The sequence below is a fragment of the Coturnix japonica genome, chromosome 13 (genome assembly GCF_054131305.1).
Source record: "Coturnix japonica strain WE chromosome 13, WE-NBRP24, whole genome shotgun sequence".
In the NCBI taxonomy this organism is placed as follows: Eukaryota; Metazoa; Chordata; class Aves; order Galliformes; family Phasianidae; genus Coturnix; species Coturnix japonica.
The window spans coordinates 9127315-9145897 of NC_140675.1; the positions used below are offsets into that span (position 1 = coordinate 9127315).

An 18583-nucleotide genomic window follows, 5' to 3' on the forward strand; every position below is an offset into this window, starting at 1 on the left:
AGTACCTCTCATTCAGTGCATTGGATAAATTATGACAGGTGAAAAACCCCAAGCCCAAGTCAGAGGTGGTAAAAATGTCAGCACTGTGTTTAAGAAAAGAAATGGGCCCAAAGACAGTTCAGGGTAAAAACCTCCAGAGTGCTCTGAAGTACTTCATAGCAGGAAGAAAAACATGGCTGAGCAGGAAGCTGATCACAGAAGACAGTCTGCAATGAGCAAGGGGTTTATACAGCCTTGAACACTGACTATGGACTGAGTGTGTTTTGCTGAGCACTTTGAGCTGCAAGTTACTGCTTTGTTGATGTGGAAGTTTTGGTGACCAGCTGGGTGGTAACATAAGAAAAGGAGAAGGAATGTTATGGAAAAAATGCAACTTATTTAGACTGAAGTGGTCTCAGACTGCTGGAGGTGTAGAGTCTTCCACAGTGGGTGCTGCCATCCCACCGGACTCCTGTGAGTAGAGCTACCTCTCCATGAGCAGCTCAGCATCTACTGCAGTCTCAAAGCAGCTCTTAATTAACTTAACAAAGAGGTCTTCTAAGGTGGAGGAAAAAAGACAACATAATTACGTAGTCTGGTTCACTGGAAGCACTGAAGGCTAAAGCCTTTCCCAAGCAGGACAAGTTGGTTCCCTTATAGGCGCCTTGCATTTCCAGTAGTATTTTTACAGCATAAGAAAGAAAGAGAAGTGTGTTTGTTTTAAGTACTTTCTTTTTTTGAAACACATAGCAGAAGGCAAAGAGAAATTACAAGAGGTAGTGAGTTTAGCAAACTGCATAAAATAATCCTTCATACGAATAAAATGCTGCTTTCACAGCTGTAAATGTATACATCCATATAATTTAAAAATACAAAATTTTGCTGTGTTTCAGGCTCCTTCTTTTTCAGATTACATAATGAGACACTCAAGTGCTGGACTTAGCAAAGTGGTTTACCTCATAGCATTGGCAAAAAGAAACCGTGCAGCACTGGGCTTGTAACTCATCACATGTGAGAAAGTTAAAGTTGGAGTTAGTGTAACCAAAGTGCAGCTGTGTTCTTCACACCGTGTACATTTTGACTGGCTTGTAAAAAGAAAGTAGAAATTCATGACTCTCCCTGGCAGCTTCTTGAGATGATCGAAGAAAACATGATCTGCAACATACTTGGCCACAGCCTGACTCTGAATGAGAAGACAGGCTTTTATCGGACAGCGGAGAAAAGTCAAAGTCAGCTACCTGGAAAAGGAACATTAATGAGATTGTTTTCAATTCCAGGCATACCAGTTCAAGTGAAAACAGCAAGAATACTCTGGGTTAGAAATGGCACCTGGTCCTCAACCAGTTTCTATCAGAAATCAATAGATAGATTGAATCAGTCACCGATTGAATCAGTCAACAAAGTTGGTGACTGATTCATACCAGCTGGACACATGGATCGCAGCAGCCCTCCTAGAGGTCCCAGGTCCATTCATATGTACTGTGACATGTATTACATGTATTAGGTACTTTCCAAAGGGCCAAGAAAGCTTCTTTGATTTGGGATATCATGACCGTTATAAATACAAAAGTGTAAGAAGCTACAGAAAGGAGATGGCATGGCACCAGCAGAGATGAGGGTCACATACTAAGCTTGGTTGACAAGTTAGTGTCACTTTAGCTAATATAACTATCCTTTTTTACTGTTCCATATCCCTTCTCACCATCCCTCTGCTTTCTTCAATGTAACCATTCTAGGCACAACCTCTGGAAGGCATACTTCGATTCAAGCTCATGTTTAGGAATTTTAACTAACTAGCCATGCTAGCTCTGGGAACTCGAATTGCATTTTTATTTCTCCACAAGCCAGAAGCATGCCTGTTGCTTAAACTCTTTGACAGCTCAAACAGATACCAGAGAAGTGCTCCCTCCCACTCTGTTTGCCTGAGGATGAAAGAAGAGACATAGCTGTAAGCTATCTAATTACTGTCCCAGCTCAAAGTAATACCTCCACAAGGTCTTTCTGTTGTGTGCTACTTCGAAAGGTCATGTAAAGCACCAGTCCTACTGTCACTGAAACCAGGGCGATGCACAGCAGGACAAAGAAGGCTGGCTGGATCCCTGGGAAAGAGCACAAGGGACATTCCAGGAGTGATACAATACACTGAGAAGAAGTAACAGAAGAAAAAGATGTTTTAGGAGAACTTTTCACATTTTTACAACAAAGGATGTGTATGCATCAGGGAACAGATTCAACCCAGATTACTTCAGGTCTTTCTGAAATCACAGAAGTAGGAATACAGGATTGCAAGGGTCAGCTTAAATGGGCTAAAAAAAGCCCCTGTGAGTTACATGTTAGCCCTAACTTCCAAGGGTGTCTGTACCTCTGTCATGACCTCAGTGGGTAGGGAGAAATCTTGATCAGCATCTTCTTCTCAACAGCTGGTAGCCCTCAGCAGAGAGGATTCTACCTCTGTGCCCTGAGTGTACACTACTGCCTCCTGCAGCGAGCAGACCTGCATGTACAGAAGTGCTGGCCCACATGGGAAGTTCTGTAACTGTTCTTGTAACTGTTCTGTTACCACAATCTAGCTGACTCCTAGCCAGGTCCTCTTCATTTGGCTACCTGACCCCTTTCTCAGATTAATCAGAGCCCCATGAGGGCAGCAGGCAGGGGGTGGTCTGCAGGGATTGCTGGCTGGGGGAACAGAAATATGTAATGAAATGGAGATGTAGAGAAAACTACCCTTAATAAATACTAAAAAGAATTCAGGGAGTGCTACAGCCACTTATGCTTTTATACTTATCCTCTCTAACTACAAGAGAGGGAGACTATTTAAACTGAAAAATATGTAATTTAAATCTTCCTGGGGAACACATTAGCTTCAAAACACTCTTGAGACTATGGGTTCAGCAGGATACAAAAAGCTCAGAGCAATTATAGAAAGCACAGTATAGGCTTCCCTTTATGCTTCCAGAAACCCCATGAGCTGCGAATTAATGCATAATGCCCACGACATGCTTGAGACTGTCAGATTCTCGGACAATCGTGAATCTGTGCCCTGCAGCTCACCTGTTGGCCATACTTTTATTTCATGGTAGGTCTGCAGCATCGTCACGCCATTCTGCACTCGGACGCTGAGGCAGTACTGCCCGGCATCACTGAAGGTATGGCTGAGGTTGTAGCAGGAGCCGGTTATCACCACCAGATGGCACTTTTCGCCTTCTAGTGGGATGCACTCAGACTTTATAAGCCAGCATAATGCTAGTGGTGGGCTGAAATGAAATTTAAAAACAAACAAACCACGACAACACGTTAAAAGCTCCAAAATGTTCAGCTAAGATGTGATAAATCACTGGGATAAAACTGTATAACAACTTAGAAAATAATAAGGTTAACCTAACTACAAACAGAGAAATAATTAACAGCACACTTGCTCAGTTCATAGTGTTTGTTCATTGAAAAAAAAAAAAAAAGGGTCTTTCTTATGCTTTTATAACAGCGGTCCTTTCAACTGAAAGCTAAATACCTGTGTGGGTCATAGGCAGGCCATTGTGCATTGCAAGCCTATGTCCTGCTCTAACAGAGATAAAAGCAATCCTTTCTCCCCTCTTTTAGGGGAGTATAGGTTGGTTTTCTTTGTTCTTTTCACAGTGGAGATCACTGTCTGTGCTACTGAAGTACATCCGAGACTTCTGATTTAACCAAAAAAAAAAAAACAACAAACCAACAAAAGAAAGAAAGAAAAGAATGTAAGTGACCTCTGCACAATGGGCTAACAGTTAGGGTAGTTAAATGACTTGCAAGGATCTTGGTATTCCCTTACAATAACAAAAAGCTTTTTAGATGCTGTCAAGCTCTCTAGGAGCAATCCACATAATGTCTGCGTGCGTTCTCACTGCATTTAGCTGATGCTATTTATTTACACTGTAAGATCCTTGCTCCAACTGATTCTGCTTGAACTCCCCATACACACTATGGACTTTGATTCTGATGACAGAGCTTTTCTTTACACTGTCTTACTGGTATTTTGTTCCTTATCTGCTCAGGGTAGACTCTGGTAAGAAAGCAGCATGCTTATGTGTTTCATAACACATCTCTCAAGCCTTTGTTGTTGATTTTGTCACAAATTGCTGTCACAGCAGTCCCAGCCCTGCTGCTATTGGATAGCTCTGGCAAGCATTGATTGGCCATCTTAAGAGACAAGCCTTGTAGCCTGTAATTTTTTTTAAACCATTCATATTTACTTGCATGCCACCTGCAATTTCCAGTCTGTCAAAGTGCAGTCCCTTTGCTGAATGCAAACTGTGCTGCCCTGTGTATCTGTACCACTCATGTCTTTGATACATGACTGCACTGGGTGCTTCTCCCTCTGTCCTACATCCCTACCAGCAGCCCTGCTCGTTTTTGGTTTGGTTTTGGAAATCCACCATTAGACAAATCCGCTCCCTGTAGCAGAGCACAGAAGAGTTACTTTTCTGGGGGATAAATGACCCTCCATGATCATGGAGATTTTATGGTGAAAGCACTTTCCTGAGTGCTTCAAACATCAGTTAAAATGCTTCTGCTATATGGGAAACTCTCACGTGTTCTAAATACTTTAACTTGAGAGAGCTTGTGGTCAGATCAAGGTGCTCCTGAGTCTCCTACATTCCTACAATGGTAAATGATTAGTTACCAAAGCTGGATTTCTCCCAGCTCATCACACTGCACAGTGACATTTCCCTTTTCCTCTCTTTCCTTGACTCATCTCTCTTCAACAACTTCATTTTTCTCTGGACTTTTCCTTGCAACGATGACTTTAAAAACAAAACAAAGTAAACTGCCCTTCTCTCACTGTGTGGTGCCCCTCTCTTATTCATCTTATGGCAACCTTTACTTTATCATACTGATTTCAGAAACTCACCTCTCCCATGTGCCAGTCAAGGGCTGCTGCTATTCAACAGCACTCTGAATACAGTTTAATTTAATTATGAGGAAATTGGTCAAGGATAAAAATTCAAAAGAGAGTTTTAAAACATCATTGTTTCCGCTATCTTTCTCTGGCAAGTTCTCCTGTAATATTCCATTTACAAAGAGATAAAGGTAACCTTTGCTTTCTATATGAGGATTTGTTGAGGAGATTAACATCTTAACATCCTACTTTTCTGTACAGATGTGGGCTCTGTCAGACTATTACAGTTCATGGTCTTTTAAGTCAAGAAAAAGCAATGTTCAACACTATTCTCTTCAAAGAAAACTTCAACAAACAGTTCTGTGGGGTGCAAGTGACTTTTAAGGAAACGGAGCAGAAAAAAGCTTAGACAAAGTGTTTTGGGGAAAGCAGTAGTGTTTGCTACTTACGTGCCATTGATATGAAGTGATAGACTCAAGTTTTCCATTACGTGAGTTTCTCTGGAGCCCACTACGTTAATGCTTTTAACAGCATCTGAGAGGAAGAAAGCAAGCATATCACATGAACACAACCTGGTTTCCCAGTACATATTTCATCTCTTAGCCCATGTAGATGTTAGCTGCTTCGCTCATACAAACAACAGCTCCCTCATACCCCAAAAAGAAACCTACCAGTAGAGTTGTTATAAGTTTCCTGAATGCTTTGTGATTTCTTTTTAGAATATAATCAGTTACTTCAATAATCACTGAAGCGCATTATTATGTGTGTTTCCAAATCAATGGAACTTTTATAACACTCGTTTTAACAGATGTATTTTTTTAGGGATATTCACCATAAATTAAGCAAACAGATCCTCCATAAGTATGAGAAACAAATGATTTGAAGTTTTGAGTATATTTGAGGCTGTTACAAAAGACAGTGAAACTGCTAATGAATGAAACAGCAACAGAAGATTCTAGATTTTTTGTGAAGCAGAATGGTACAAAGTCCATTGTAGAATGCAAACTCTTCACTGAAAAATACTGACCAATTCATCCACTTGAATCAGTGCCCACGTTGTGTTATCACCTTAAAAACCTATCGTCTAGATTGTATTGCTACATACATATAACATCTTATTTCGAGCATGCAAAATGTTTTATAGTTACCCAGCAGCTCCAGAGCAGTGGTAAAATCACCAGTTTTCTGCACAGTTTCTGTTTCGTGTATGATGCTTCCAATTTGCTCCCATTCTGCTACGACTTTGAGATGCACTGTGCGATTCCCCATGGTGGAGTAGTTACAGTAGACAAAGGGCTCCTTGGTAATCTGATAAACTCTGCGTGCAACATGAAAATCAAAACTGCTTTTTATCAAGTACTTCCTTATTTCTGATTTAGCACTGAAAAAGGACTAAGGGTTATTGTATTTTCTTTATAGCCAGTGGTAGCCACGATTCTAATTCTCCTTTATGTCCTTATCAATAAGGATTAACGTCTGTTGCACTTTGTTTGTGTAAAACCAATAAAGCTCTAGTCAATATCAGACTTACACTGTATTTATGCATTTTTAGTAAATGAAATCAAGGATAGTACTAAGGCACTTTATAAAATGGGGTAGGAATAGACAATAAAAGGTAAAAACTATGATTATAACAGTGGACTATAGCTAACTGAAGTACTGAAAAGGAAAAAATAAAAGATTTTGTTTTAAAAGAAAGGAAGATGTAGTATTCAAAACCAAAACCTTATTTTTCTATTTGTGTATGCTTGTTTGTGCTAGACATAAATTTGTACTCAAGAGAAGACAAATAGCTGGACATCTTTCATCCTCCCTGCTGCAGGGTCATACCTATGGACAAAGGCGAGTGCACCATCTCATGCATTAATCAGGATTTCTCTCTAGATGAGCAGCTGAATGAGAAGCACCTTGAATATTCATTAAAGAGTACAAAGTAACCACACCTACCCATCTCCAAAATCCCAGTTGTAGACAAATGAAGCTGACTTGAAGTAATCACTTGGATCATGAAGACAGAAAGAAATCCGTGTCACAGCACCCATAGAAGAGCTAGAACCGTGCTTGCTAAATCTGCTATCTTCTATCTGTGCAATGGTCAGATTCCCTGTGACAAATTCTGCAGAAAATTAAGGTAGACGAAGAACGACAGCATTTATCACTTCCATAGAATACTGTGTGTGCCAATACATGACTTAAAATATACAGCACAGGTCTTTGTGTGCCCCAGTCCAAACACTAAGGTGTATTTTGTATCTATTACTCAGTGATGAGATTACTTGGCCTACGGAAGGTTATACAGTGGGACGAGATGAAGCTTCTAATAGGACTGAGAGAAAAAATCCTGGACCAACTGAGATAGGTAGACTACAGCACAGCACAGCTGGAACAGCGCTGGCTAAAACCACCTGCAATGAAGGCCTACACAGATCCAACTCTGGTGGTGGAAGCCATATTTACACCTGGCTTTAATTTTCTAATGTAAGGAAAGGCAGCAGCAGTTCTGCTTTACCTGTGATCTGAAGCATGGTGACATTCCTTGCAACCGGCCGACATAACCAGCAGTTTCTGTGAGTCACCCAGACAGATACGGGAAAAGTCCCAGGAAATTCACCAGTCACATTAATGACAGAGTCAAACCGCTGCTCGGATTTCGCTATCAGGATCAGAGGAGCATAAATCCAGTTGAAGTGATACAAGTTTGATACAGCGCTGTTGTTCTTCACCCTCAGAGTGGCGTGAACAGTAGCTTGAGCTCCTGTTGTGATGGGACCATTGTTGGTGATTTCTAGCCCATACTCCTCTGTGGATTCCAGAAGCAGGACAAAAAAAAAAAAGAGAAATCTTGTTGTAAATAAGTGCACATTACCCAGCCAGCTGTGGGCTATAAGGTACCTTCCAACCTAGGCTATTTCATGATGAAATGATCTGCTAAATCAAAACAAAACACGACATACACTGCAAGTTCTGAAGTGAGACAGAGCTGGGAAGTGGATCTGGGAGTTCGCTACCCTGAACAGCTTTCTGCCCAGCTGTTCTGTCATGGGAGAGCACATGGGCAATACTGGGCAGAGCACGGGGCAGCTGTGGGGTTGCTCACTCTTCCAGCAGCTTAACAGATTGCTCACAGGGACAGGAGGGAGCAGAGGGACCAGCTCATCCCTGCACTGCCTTTCCTGCAGCCCTCTGGCTGGGATGGGAGAGGAGCCCAAAGCATCCATGCTAGTGTCCTCACGCTGTTCCCAGGGTTGCAGGTGCTGAGCAAATCTGGATGTAAATGAATGGTGAAAAACAGTTTTCAGAGAATGGCCCAAACTAGAACTCATCTGTTGCCCTTTTATAGGAACAGCTCTGAGTTCGTTCAGCTTTTGGGCTTCATGGAGGAAACTGTGATTTAATGAAACCAAGCGCTGAGAAGTTCCATCTCTCTAGAAGGTTCAGGACGATCTCAGCTTCTTCTCAGAGAAACTTGGGGAAAAAACCAGCCGCCTCTCGGTTATCTACTGCAGCTCTATCGCAGCTCTCCTTGGAGGCTATCGCCGGGCTTTGCCCACCAAGGTCGCCGCACATCAGCGCCTCCCCCACGAGCACAGCAGCGCTCCGCGGTCCCTTTTACCTCCCCGACCCTCCCCGAGGTGACACCCCATCCCACCCCTCTGTCCCCGCAGCCCTACGCTCCATCTTCCGGGAACGCGGCCCCGTCCCCCCGTTACCCGTTACCCGGTGCCGTGGCGGCGCGGCCGAGCAGCAGCATCAGCATCAGTATCAGCAGTGCGGGCAGCAGCGCGCAGCTCAGCCGCAGCATGACGGGCGCTCACCGCTCCGCTCCGGGCGATGCCCTCAAGGCCGCCCGCCGTACTGCGGCTCCGTCCGTCCGCCCCCGGGGCCGCTCCCCCTCGTCAGCGCCCAACCGCCCCCAGGGGGAAGGTCCCGCGGGGCTGCGCTGCCCGCGGCTGCTGCGAGGCCACGGGCGGGTAGAGCCCAGACGTAAACAGCCCTGGGCTCACTGATCCTGCGTTTGTCAGCCCTGCCCGCCGCAGCTCCGCGACCCGCAGGGCTCCGTCTGACCAGAGCCCAGCTCTGCGCGGTGCGGGCACACCGTTCTCCTGCACCTCAAGCCCTCGAGGAGCGCAGCGTGCGCTGCAGGAGCCCACGGGCAGATAACACGGGGCGGTCCGACGGGCTCCGTCCAGCTGTGCCCCGCACCTGCCGGCGGGGAACTCATCGGCTGTGGCTCCCCCGGCCGCAGCGCTGGGACGGACGCTCCGCGGAGAGGCCCGGTCCCGGCGGGGCCGCACAGCGCGGTACGGCGCCATCCCGGGCGGCCCCGCGCACTGTGCCGGCGCTCCGCCCGGGGGTGCCCGCGAGGCGGGCGGCGGGAGGAGGCGGCCGGAACTGAGCTGAGGCGCTTCCGTTGCGCCCATGCGCTGCCGCCGGGCTCCGGCAGCAACAAAGGAGGGAGCCGGGGGCCGCGGGGCGAGCGGCGCGGGGCGGCGGGCCGGGCCCGGCGGCGGGGAGGGCCGGGGCGAAGCGGCGGGGCCCGGAGTGAAGCCGCCCGCGGGGCGGAGCGGGAGGAGGAAGGGCCGCGCTCCGGCCGCACCGCGCTCGGAGGCCGCGGGGCCGCGGGGAGCGCCGGAGCGGCCGTTCATTCTGTGCCCGTGTCGGCAGGGCCGCTCGGCGGGGATGGGGGCGGCGTGATGGCCGCGCGGCAGCGGGGAGCAGCGGGCGGTGGAGGTAAGAGGCCGTGAGTCGCGGCGGGGCTGGGGCGGGAGGATGAGGATCGAGCGGTGTCTGAGGGCCGCTCTGGCTGCGGGTCGCTGGGGTGGGATGCGGGCGGGTCGGAGGGTGCGGCGTTGGGGCGGCTTTGAGCCCAGTGCTACAGAGGGGACGCGGAAGTTGCAGATGCTGACATGGATCTTGGGACCCCAGAATGGTTGAGTTGGGGGGGGCCTCAGAGATCACCCAGTTCCATCTCTTTGCTGTGGGCAGGGCTGACAGCACCCAAATCATGCAGCAGCTCCAGCTGCCCGTGTGTGCCCTTGGCACCTCCAGGGATGGGGCAGCATAGCTCTGCACAGCGTTGCCAGCACTTCACCAATCTCTTCAATAAAAGTCTCCCCAGCATATAATCTGGATCTCTTTTCTTTTAGTCTAAAACTGTTTTCCCTTATCCTGTCACTACCTATCTGTGCAAAAAGTCAGTTTCCCTCCTGTTTATATGCTCCCTTTAAGTACTGGAAGGCTGCTCTTGGGTCTCCCTGCAGCCTTTTCCTGGCTGTACACCCCTGGCTCCCTCAGCCTGTTGCTGCAGAGAGGTGCTCCTGCTCTCTGAGCATCTCTGTGCCCACACCAACAGCTCTGCATCCCCCCCCCGAGTTGTGGCCCCAGGCCTGGGTGCAGTGCTCCAGGTGAGGCTTCAGGTAGATGCAAAGAGGGCAGATGGGAAGAGCTGGGCTGCCTTGGCTGTTTGGAAGTATGTACCTGTGCTCCTGGGTGCTGTACACACCAGACACTGTTCATGTGGGCCTGCAGAGGTCCCCCTGTTACTCTAGGAGTGAGATGTGTCCTCTTCAGTATGTCAGATGAATGGGTTTAGGTAATGTGATGACTGCGATTAAACATATATGTAAACTAACACACATACATGTATTTTGTAGGCGTGTCGATCTTGATTTTATGTAGTGAAAGCTGATCCTCCCTCCTCCAAGATGGCATTTGTTTCAGCACAAGGGCCCACAGTGGTGGACCAAACCACTCTGATGAAAAAGTACCTTCAGTTTGTGGCTGCTCTTACAGATGTCAATACACGTAAGATACAGTTTTCTTTTGCACTGTAAGTTGAGTCACAGGATCACTTTTGAATTGGAGGGGACCCTTAAAGCTCATCTAGTTTAACTCCTCTGCACTGAGCAGGGGCATCCAGTGCTCCATCAGTGCTCAGATCTATCCTCTGAGCTTGGATATCTTCAGGGACAGGGCATGGCCACTGCTCTGTGCACCTTGTGCCACTGCCTCACTGTCCTCATTGTAAAAAACATTTTCCTTACATTTGATCTAGACTTCCCAGCTTCTAGTTTGAAAACATTCCTTGTGCTATCAGAACTGATTGCTAATAGAGTCATAGGATCATGTTCACTTGTGGTTTGTTTCACCAACATATGAATATTGTTCAGAAAGTTGACACATGTGTGCTCAATTCAGCTTAAATTTTGCTGAAATATTGATTTTTGAAGAAGCAAAGTGATGAATAATGTTTCCTTGAGCCAAAGAGAGAGTGAGGTGTGTGTGTGTCTGGTTGTATGACAGGGATGTTTGTGAGAACTGTGTGCCTTATAGTTTGGCGGTGACAGCTAAACTGATAAGATCTGATTGCTTCTTTCATCACTCAGCCTGGTAACTTGCTTTCGTGATTTAGCTTTGTATTCATTTATTTTTTGTTTGAATCTCCATTTTCAGCTGATGAAACCAAACTGAAAATGATGCAAGAAGTCAGTGAGAATTTTGAGGTAATTAATAAAAAGAGCTGTCCAGGATGACAGTGTTTCTGGTGCTTCGTGTCTGTCAGTTTGATGTCTGATATCATGCAGTTAAAAGATTGTGTATGTTGTGAGTTGTGATTTCTACTATAAATCAGTTATGTTGCTGCTGCGTTTAGCAACTACCCAGATGTTTGACGAGTTCATCTTTGAGCTTGAGAGCTCTTTTATTCTGTCATTATTCAGTATATATATAGTCATTATTCAGTAAGCATTTAAATACAGGTGACATCATACACTTTTTTTTTCTATTTAGTTGAGTGATCCAAAATCTCTGTATTTTAAGCATTGTTTTATATATAAAAGAACTTGTTCTTTTGTGAAATAAATAAGATCTTAGAATAGCTGTAGTTCTCTCTGTGTCTGTGCTTTTAGTTGTGTTGTGATAAATAAATAAGCTGTTGCTGTAATAGCTTTTGTCCATATCTGCTTTGTTTGAAGTGGTCTTGCTTAGTCTGTGGTGTGGGCACAAAAATACCCATTCTAGTGCTCTTTGATGTCATCAGATATTCTTAAATAGGCTTTATTCAAGGTGCTGGAAGTGCAGTGCTGTGCAGATTTCAGTTGTTGATGAGCTATCAGTGGAATCTCCTGACCAGCAAAGTGTTGGGTTTTTTTTAGGTTAATGCAGTGAAATGCAATTAGAGCTATTACAGCTGTAATATTTACATGTAAAAAGCTAAAAGGCTTAATCCTTGCTTAGTGTGTATAAGGGACTAAGTTGCCTGTGACCATCCTGCAGTAGTGTGTGCACAGGCTGAGCAGAACTATTACAATAAGTGACTATCTGAAGATATCCTCATGGGGTTTGGTGTGTGTTTGTTTCGAAGATGCTAACTCTGCAATATTTCAGCAAATGCTTAAATACTGTGTCTATTAAAAATCACTGAAAATATTTTCTAGAAGCTTTGAATGTAACTCAATGCAATCTGTGGCAGTGTGTTAACACGTCTTCATGGCTTTGTTTCCTTTTTGATTAGAACGTGACATCATCCCCTCAATATTCTACATTCCTTGAACACATCATCCCGAGGTTCCTCACCTTCCTGCAGGACGGAGAAGTTCAGTTTCTGCAGGAGAAGCCAGCTCAGGTAAGCTGTGCACAGCATCTCTTGTTCAGTGATGCACTTGGTCAGCCCAGTGACCTGACTTCCGTACTTTGTTCTTGACAATAGGTCTCTTGTTTGGAGTGAAGCTGAAAAAGTCCAGTTTCTGAATATGTTGCTTTTAAACTTTGCAATTATGCTTCTAAGAGCAGTGAGGGAGAAACTAGATGCATTGGACTTGGTTTTCTCACTGATAAGTTGTTACCACTTGTAACAAAAGGCAATGGTTGAGAATCTATGTTGTTGAAGGTTTACCTGACTTGTTTAAGGACCTCATTTTTATCAGGTATTGTTACATTTGGGTTATTCAGCTGTTTAAAATAGGAAACATTTTGTGTTTGTATCGAAGTGTATGTCTGTGCAAGGAGAAATGGCTTTTTTATTGTAAACGTGCTGAAGTATGGAAGTTGAAAACACACATCAACAAACTGTTGTTTTTGTGCTCTGCTAAAAAACCCAGGAGCGATTTACTTATTTACTTATTTATTAATTTAAACAGCAACTCCGGAAATTAGTGCTTGAGATTATTCACAGAATACCAACAAACGAACACCTTCGTCTTCATACCAAGAACATCCTGTCTGTGATGTTTAGATTTCTAGAGGTACTTATCTTTGCCTATGTGTGTGTGTGTGTGTGTGTGTATATATTTCTTTTAAAACTTACAGATTTGCAGAAAGTTTTTCTTCATCTCCAGAATTGCTTCTGGAGCAAGAGTAGAACAGCATTCTGCTTAGACTTTATCAGTGTAATTACTTACTGTTTGTAGGATTTTTTTCATGCTTTTTACTCCCTTACTTGGCTTTTAATTTGGCAGGGAGCTGTTCTTTATCGCTTACTTCAGACAACGTTATGCTTATAAGCATTTTCTTGCTTAGTTTATATAGACACAAATGCTTTATTCTGGAGATGTAGTTCTGCTTTTTATTTGGCATTGAAAACATTGTTACTTGAAGCCTACCAAAAATAACATGTTATATTTGGAAAGGTCTTGATGTGCAAATGGCCCCACTGTGTTTTTGCCTGTGGGGTGTGTGGTCAGGTCTGATGGTGTACAGAGATTGTAACTTCTGGTTTTTGTTCCAGAAGGGATGAATTGAATTCACTTTCAGCCTTCCCCAGAGGTTACAACGTAGAGTTAGATCAAATGGAAGGCATCTTGCTAATGCAGATCTGCAGTAATGGAATGCTGAGATAACTGTACTTTCATGGGGTTTTGAAGTTGAAGAATGCAATGGTAGACTTGCTGAAAATCCTGTTGTTTTTTTTTTTATTAGACAGAGAATGAAGAAAATGTACTGATATGCTTAAGAATAATAATCGAATTGCACAAACAGTTCAGACCAGCAATCACTCAAGAAGTAAGTGATCAGTCTTATTACGTAGCATGGAGTTTACTCCCATGATCTTTTCAGAACTGTATGGTTTGGTTTTTATTATGTCTCCTGTCATTTTCTGTTTGTTGACCTCTAGTAACCATATGTCAGCCAGCAGCAAAAAACCTCCCTAAAGTAATTTGTAGCAGAGGATTGCATAGTGCTAACAGCCCAGCACCACGGAGAGGGTAAAAAAACAACAAAACAAACTGTCAGAGTCTTCACTTCAGGTGTTTAGCTTATGGGTACTATGTTAAAATGGGAGACTTAATTGTTTTATAGTCGTTATTCCTATTTATACCATATCGAGAAAACGTTGAGGTTATAGTTAAATTATTCCAAGTCAATTCAAGTTAATGTTAGTGGAACAGAATAGACTTGGAGAACACTTCAGTATCCCTTTTAGATGTCATGAAAAGTGAACTCTCCTGGTGGCTGAAGGTTGTGTGTAGTTGTGCTGCTAATACAGATGCTGTAAAATTGGAAGTTTTTGTCTGTGTGGTGAAGCACCTTTTTCTTCCCTAGATTCATCATTTTTTGGACTTTGTGAAGCAGATTTACAAGGAACTTCCTAAAGTTGTGGTGAGTTTTTTGTTTCCAAAATAACCCTTGAAATAGTCAGGAAACTGATTTCTCTGCCGTAATTTTGCCTCTAAATGAGTCATTGGTTTTACATCTAGTGATTCAGTTAGAGATATAGTTTTAAGAAAAATATTTAACAAAAATACTCCATTAAATAGAGAAATATAGACTTTGATTTAGAAAATCTTGTGTTTGTAGAACGATATTAACACTGTGAGAAAACCAAGGTGCATTTGGTTAATGTGATACTATTCTGTTGGCTGCAGTGATCTCCGTATTGTGGTGTTTTTTTTTTTTTTTTTTTTTTTGAGGAAAGGGCTGAAATGACTTCTCTCCCAGTAGAGCTCTTCAACTTGCTTGATCTCTGGAGGCCGGTGCCTGTTCTTCCTGTCAGATACAGCTGACTGCCTACTTCAGTGTTTTTGTCTTCTGCTTCCTGCTGTAGTGGGAATGAAGAGTTATGGCACATGCAGTCACAGTACCTTCTATAGTGTAAAGGCCCTGTGCAGTGGAGAAAAGAATATCTACAATGAGTTGTGGGGAAAAATTATGTGGAAGAATTGCCTTATGACTGTAACTAGCATTGTTATATTTTTGTTCTGCTCTTCCTCTACTTGTAGGGTCGGTATTTTGAGAATCCTCAGGTGATTCCTGAGAACACTGTTCCACCTCCTGAGATGGTTGGCATGATCACAACAATTGTAGTGAAGGTGAACCCAGAGAGAGAAGACAGTGAAACAAGAACAGTAAGTTTTCTAACTGAGATTTGGGTATTGTGATATACACAAATTTGAGGGCAAATGAATTCTGTAGGCTCTTTTTGTTTGTTTTGCGTATCAGCCTATATTTGTAGAAGAGGATTGGAACTTGTCATGTATTTGCTATACAACTGTAACGTTTTATTTAATGTGATACCAAGTGGCTCTGAGCCCCTTCAATGTTTTTGTAATATTTCTTTAAAAATGTATTTCATGTGCTTTTAAAAATCAACAGACTGTTCACAAAACGTGTATTCTCTTTTCAGCATTCTATAATACCCAGAGGATCTTTATCCCTGAAGGTCTTGGCCGAGCTACCTATTATTGTTGTTCTTATGTATCAGGTTAGTATAGTGTTGTATTTTGCACCTAAACTCTTCTGGTGTAACTTCTGATGACAAAATGTAACCAATTTTTGAGATTAAAATATGGTGGAATAATAATCTTGCAAGATTTTTTCATTTTCTTTCATTAGCTGTCAAATATGTTGAATGTAAGAATGAGTTGCATGTTTCTCTTGTTTCTCTAATTATACTGTTTGTTTTTTTTCTTTAAGCTCTACAAACTGAACATTCATAATGTGGTAGCTGAATTTGTGCCCTTGATTATGAACACTATTATAATTCAGGTTTCTGCTCAAGCCAGGTAAAAGTAATTCAGTACTATTTTGATGATCTATGAAATGAACTTTTTAACCTGCTATTCAAGGTTATTTGAAATATTTTTTTCTCTTGTATCCTGTGAGTTTTGCTTCTAGTCTTAGTGCTTTTAATCTCAAAATACTTGAAGTAATTGGCAAATTTGAGTATTTCCATTATGTGTCACTAAGAAGATTCATGGTTATGAGCTGCCCCCCAGTTTATTATTTGATAGGCATTTTTAAAAAAATGGAGTTTCTGACTCCATCTGAAATTGATTTTACCACAGATAGAATGTGATGGAGACCACACAGCTGGGACTTCGGAGCTGTTTCTCTTTAGGAAGCCACCATTGTTACAGTTTTGCTTTTCCAAGTCTAGCTTGCATGGAGCCATGTGGTCTTGCAGATGTGGGCACTGTTTTACCTGCTTCAGGGAGATGTTTCTAAGAAGCAGCAATTGGTGCTGTGCAGTGCAGCAGGATTTCTACCTCTGTCTTTCCCTGTCTGCTCGGATGATCTGCATAAGTCTTTGGAACTTGGGAGATGTGCAAGCCTTTGGGAAGGAATATTGCTTGGAGAAAAATGGCCCCAGCTAAGGGAAGAGAGGCAGCTGTTTGGTGAATGTATTAGCTTAGTTTTCTGATGGGGGTTGAAAATTGCATGCTTGCTTCAGAGTTGCACATTTCTATTTAAAGCATAAAATGTTGGCTAAATGGGCTCTCCTGTAATGAATTTATTTTCTTATGCAGCAAGAACCTCTGTTTAAGATAATGTAATTTGATACTGCCATGAATGTTCTGACCAAAGGTATTGAAGAGGGGGAGAAGAATAACCACTGTTCAATTTTGTTTTCAGGCAACATAAACTTTATAACAAAGAACTGTATGCTGATTTTATCGCTGCTCAAATTAAAACATTGTCTTTTTTGGCTTACATCATCAGAATTTATCAGGTAGGTTGCATTTTTGTTACCTTACTATTAAATGCAGCAGATCTCTCGTTACTCTAAGGTGGGAAAGCTACTTGTATGACTGCTGGAGAGAAGAGCAATTGAGTAGCAAACCTGACCACATCTGTAGGGCTGTACTCAGTTATGCTTTCAAAAGTGTTCTGATGTGAACACGAAATAAAAGCATGTATAGAATGGCTACTGTGTTTTATTTTCACAAGCAGACTTCCTAAAGAGAAGTCACTGAATTTTAGTACAATCTTCTATTGGAGATTCAAAAACAGAGTTTTAAAGCAGAGTATAATAATAATTTGTTTTTTCGTTTATTTTTTATAGGAATTAGTGGCTAAATATTCTCAGCAAATGGTGAAAGGAATGTTGCAATTGCTTTCCAATTGTCCAGCAGAAACAGCACACCTCCGGAAGGAGCTTCTGATTGCTGCTAAGCACATTTTAACAACAGACTTGAGGAGCCGTACGTATGGTTTTCTACAGTGTATCTATACATTGATAAGGTTTCAGCTATTTCTGTGTATCTAGTAGGTACATTTGTGTACGATTTGGTTTGGACTATTACACACTTCTCGCTACTTTGGAAAGGGGGTGAACTTAGCTTTCAGTTCTGTTCTTTTTGGGTGCCTCTCTTTATTTGAGGTTTTATTTATTACTGCATTTTCCTTTGTGTTATTTGAAGGTGGGATCACTCAACACTTCCTGTCATTGCCATCATCTGCCCTTTGGATGGAGTGAACTAATCAATTCAGTCTTTTTGAATTCTATATTTAGAAAGAAAAAAAAAAAAGCTTATTTGACCTTGCTTTTTCATTTGAATTTGTTACTGATAGCTCTTCTTATTTCCTTGAATCCCAAATTCCATGTATTCTTTCTCACATTTTGGGATAGAGCTTGCATGATAGATGACACACCAAACAGCGTTTTCCTGGGCAGTAACTCATTAGTTGCTTCTAAAAAGTTCTGTGAAGTTGAAATTAATGGAACCGCTTTTTCCAGCTGTAGCTGTTCTCATTATATCCATCCATAGTGTTGCTTTGACTGTTCTGTAAAGTTACTCAAGGGGCAAGTGCCAGGAGAGTTATAAGAGTTTGACTGAGAGCTTTCATGTTTCAAGAGTAAACTTTCTGTCTTTGGTTTCAATATGTGCAATGAGTTGCTTAGTGCTTAACAATCTAAGTATTTATTTAGCTTTCATTTTCTTTCTTTTTTTTGAATTACAGAATTTATTCCATGCATGGACAAACTGTTTGATGAATCTATATTAATTGGCTCTGGATATACCGCTCGAGAGACACTGAGGTATGGCAGAAAGGTTGGAATGTCTTTGTGAGTGCCTGCCATGGCTGCTTTCTTTCAGGGTTTGCTAATATTTAACTGTCTGTATAGAATTTTAAGACTTTATAGGGCTCATTTTCATGAAGTCATGAGTAACTGAGGATTAATTGTGAAAAAGCTTACCAGCACAGCTTCCAGTGCGGTTTGAAACAGCTGAATTGTTATGGAGATGATGTCGTGTGTGGGGATGTTCAGCAGTGGGTGAATAAAGATCCAAGTAGTTCTAATATTAGTGTTGTGGAATGAATTAATGCTTCTTCGGTGAAGTTATACAGATTATAATTTTTTTGTGTAATTGAAAAAGCCTCAAAGCAATGTGTTTCCACATAAAAATAGAAAATTTTAATTCAGAATCTTGGAAATAGATCAGGTGGTGATTATTGGTTAAGTCCAATTAGCAACTGTTATAATTGTCCTCAGTGTGTTTTCTTTGTTTC

At 42.5% G+C, this 18583-nt stretch overlaps 2 protein-coding genes across 6 annotated transcripts in view; one reads left to right on the forward strand and one right to left on the reverse strand.

Annotated features, from left to right (window-relative positions):
* Positions 1-693: 693 nt before the first annotated feature.
* Positions 694-9208, reverse strand: TMEM130 (transmembrane protein 130). Of its 2 annotated transcripts, none has more exons than XM_015876803.3 (8): positions 8570-9208; positions 7362-7652; positions 6800-6968; positions 6001-6170; positions 5302-5386; positions 3031-3233; positions 1966-2078; positions 694-1217 (listed from the first exon to the last, which is right to left on the reverse strand). In XM_015876803.3, exons 1-8 carry the CDS (start codon positions 8652-8654, stop codon positions 1041-1043), a joined length of 1293 nt encoding a protein of 430 aa, XP_015732289.2. In that variant the 5' UTR covers positions 8655-9208; the 3' UTR covers positions 694-1040. The 2 variants fall into 2 exon arrangements, with proteins under 2 accessions (XP_015732289.2, XP_015732290.2); XM_015876804.3 differs by having other exon boundaries at positions 1966-2121.
* A 38-nt stretch (positions 9209-9246) lies between these two features.
* Positions 9247-18583, forward strand: part of TRRAP (transformation/transcription domain associated protein) — a 73087-nt gene continuing 63750 nt past the window's right edge. For all 4 annotated transcript variants that reach the window (XM_015876799.3, XM_015876801.3, XM_015876800.3 and 1 more), the window contains exons 1-13: positions 9247-9583; positions 10507-10657; positions 11306-11355; positions 12366-12476; positions 12991-13095; positions 13769-13852; positions 14393-14449; positions 15070-15195; positions 15474-15551; positions 15764-15852; positions 16703-16799; positions 17133-17271; positions 18032-18110. In XM_015876799.3, coding sequence (XP_015732285.1) covers positions 10558-10657; positions 11306-11355; positions 12366-12476; positions 12991-13095; positions 13769-13852; positions 14393-14449; positions 15070-15195; positions 15474-15551; positions 15764-15852; positions 16703-16799; positions 17133-17271; positions 18032-18110 — 1115 coding nt within the window. In that variant the 5' untranslated portion in view covers positions 9247-9583; positions 10507-10557. The remainder of the gene's footprint in view (positions 9584-10506; positions 10658-11305; positions 11356-12365; positions 12477-12990; positions 13096-13768; positions 13853-14392; positions 14450-15069; positions 15196-15473; positions 15552-15763; positions 15853-16702; positions 16800-17132; positions 17272-18031; positions 18111-18583) is intronic.

Bases quoted from the DNA above. Each gene is read 5' to 3' on its own strand.
- TMEM130 (XM_015876803.3), bottom strand. From the start codon at position 8,654: ATGCTGCGGCTGAGCTGCGCGCTGCTGCCCGCACTGCTGATACTGATG. The intron at 3,234-5,301 runs GTAAGTAGCAAA...ATTTCATTTCAG, and splicing joins TCACTTCATATCAATGGCAC to CCCACCACTAGCATTATGCT. The intron at 2,079-3,030 runs GTGAGCTGCAGG...GCTCTTTCCCAG, and splicing joins AATAAAAGTATGGCCAACAG to GGATCCAGCCAGCCTTCTTT.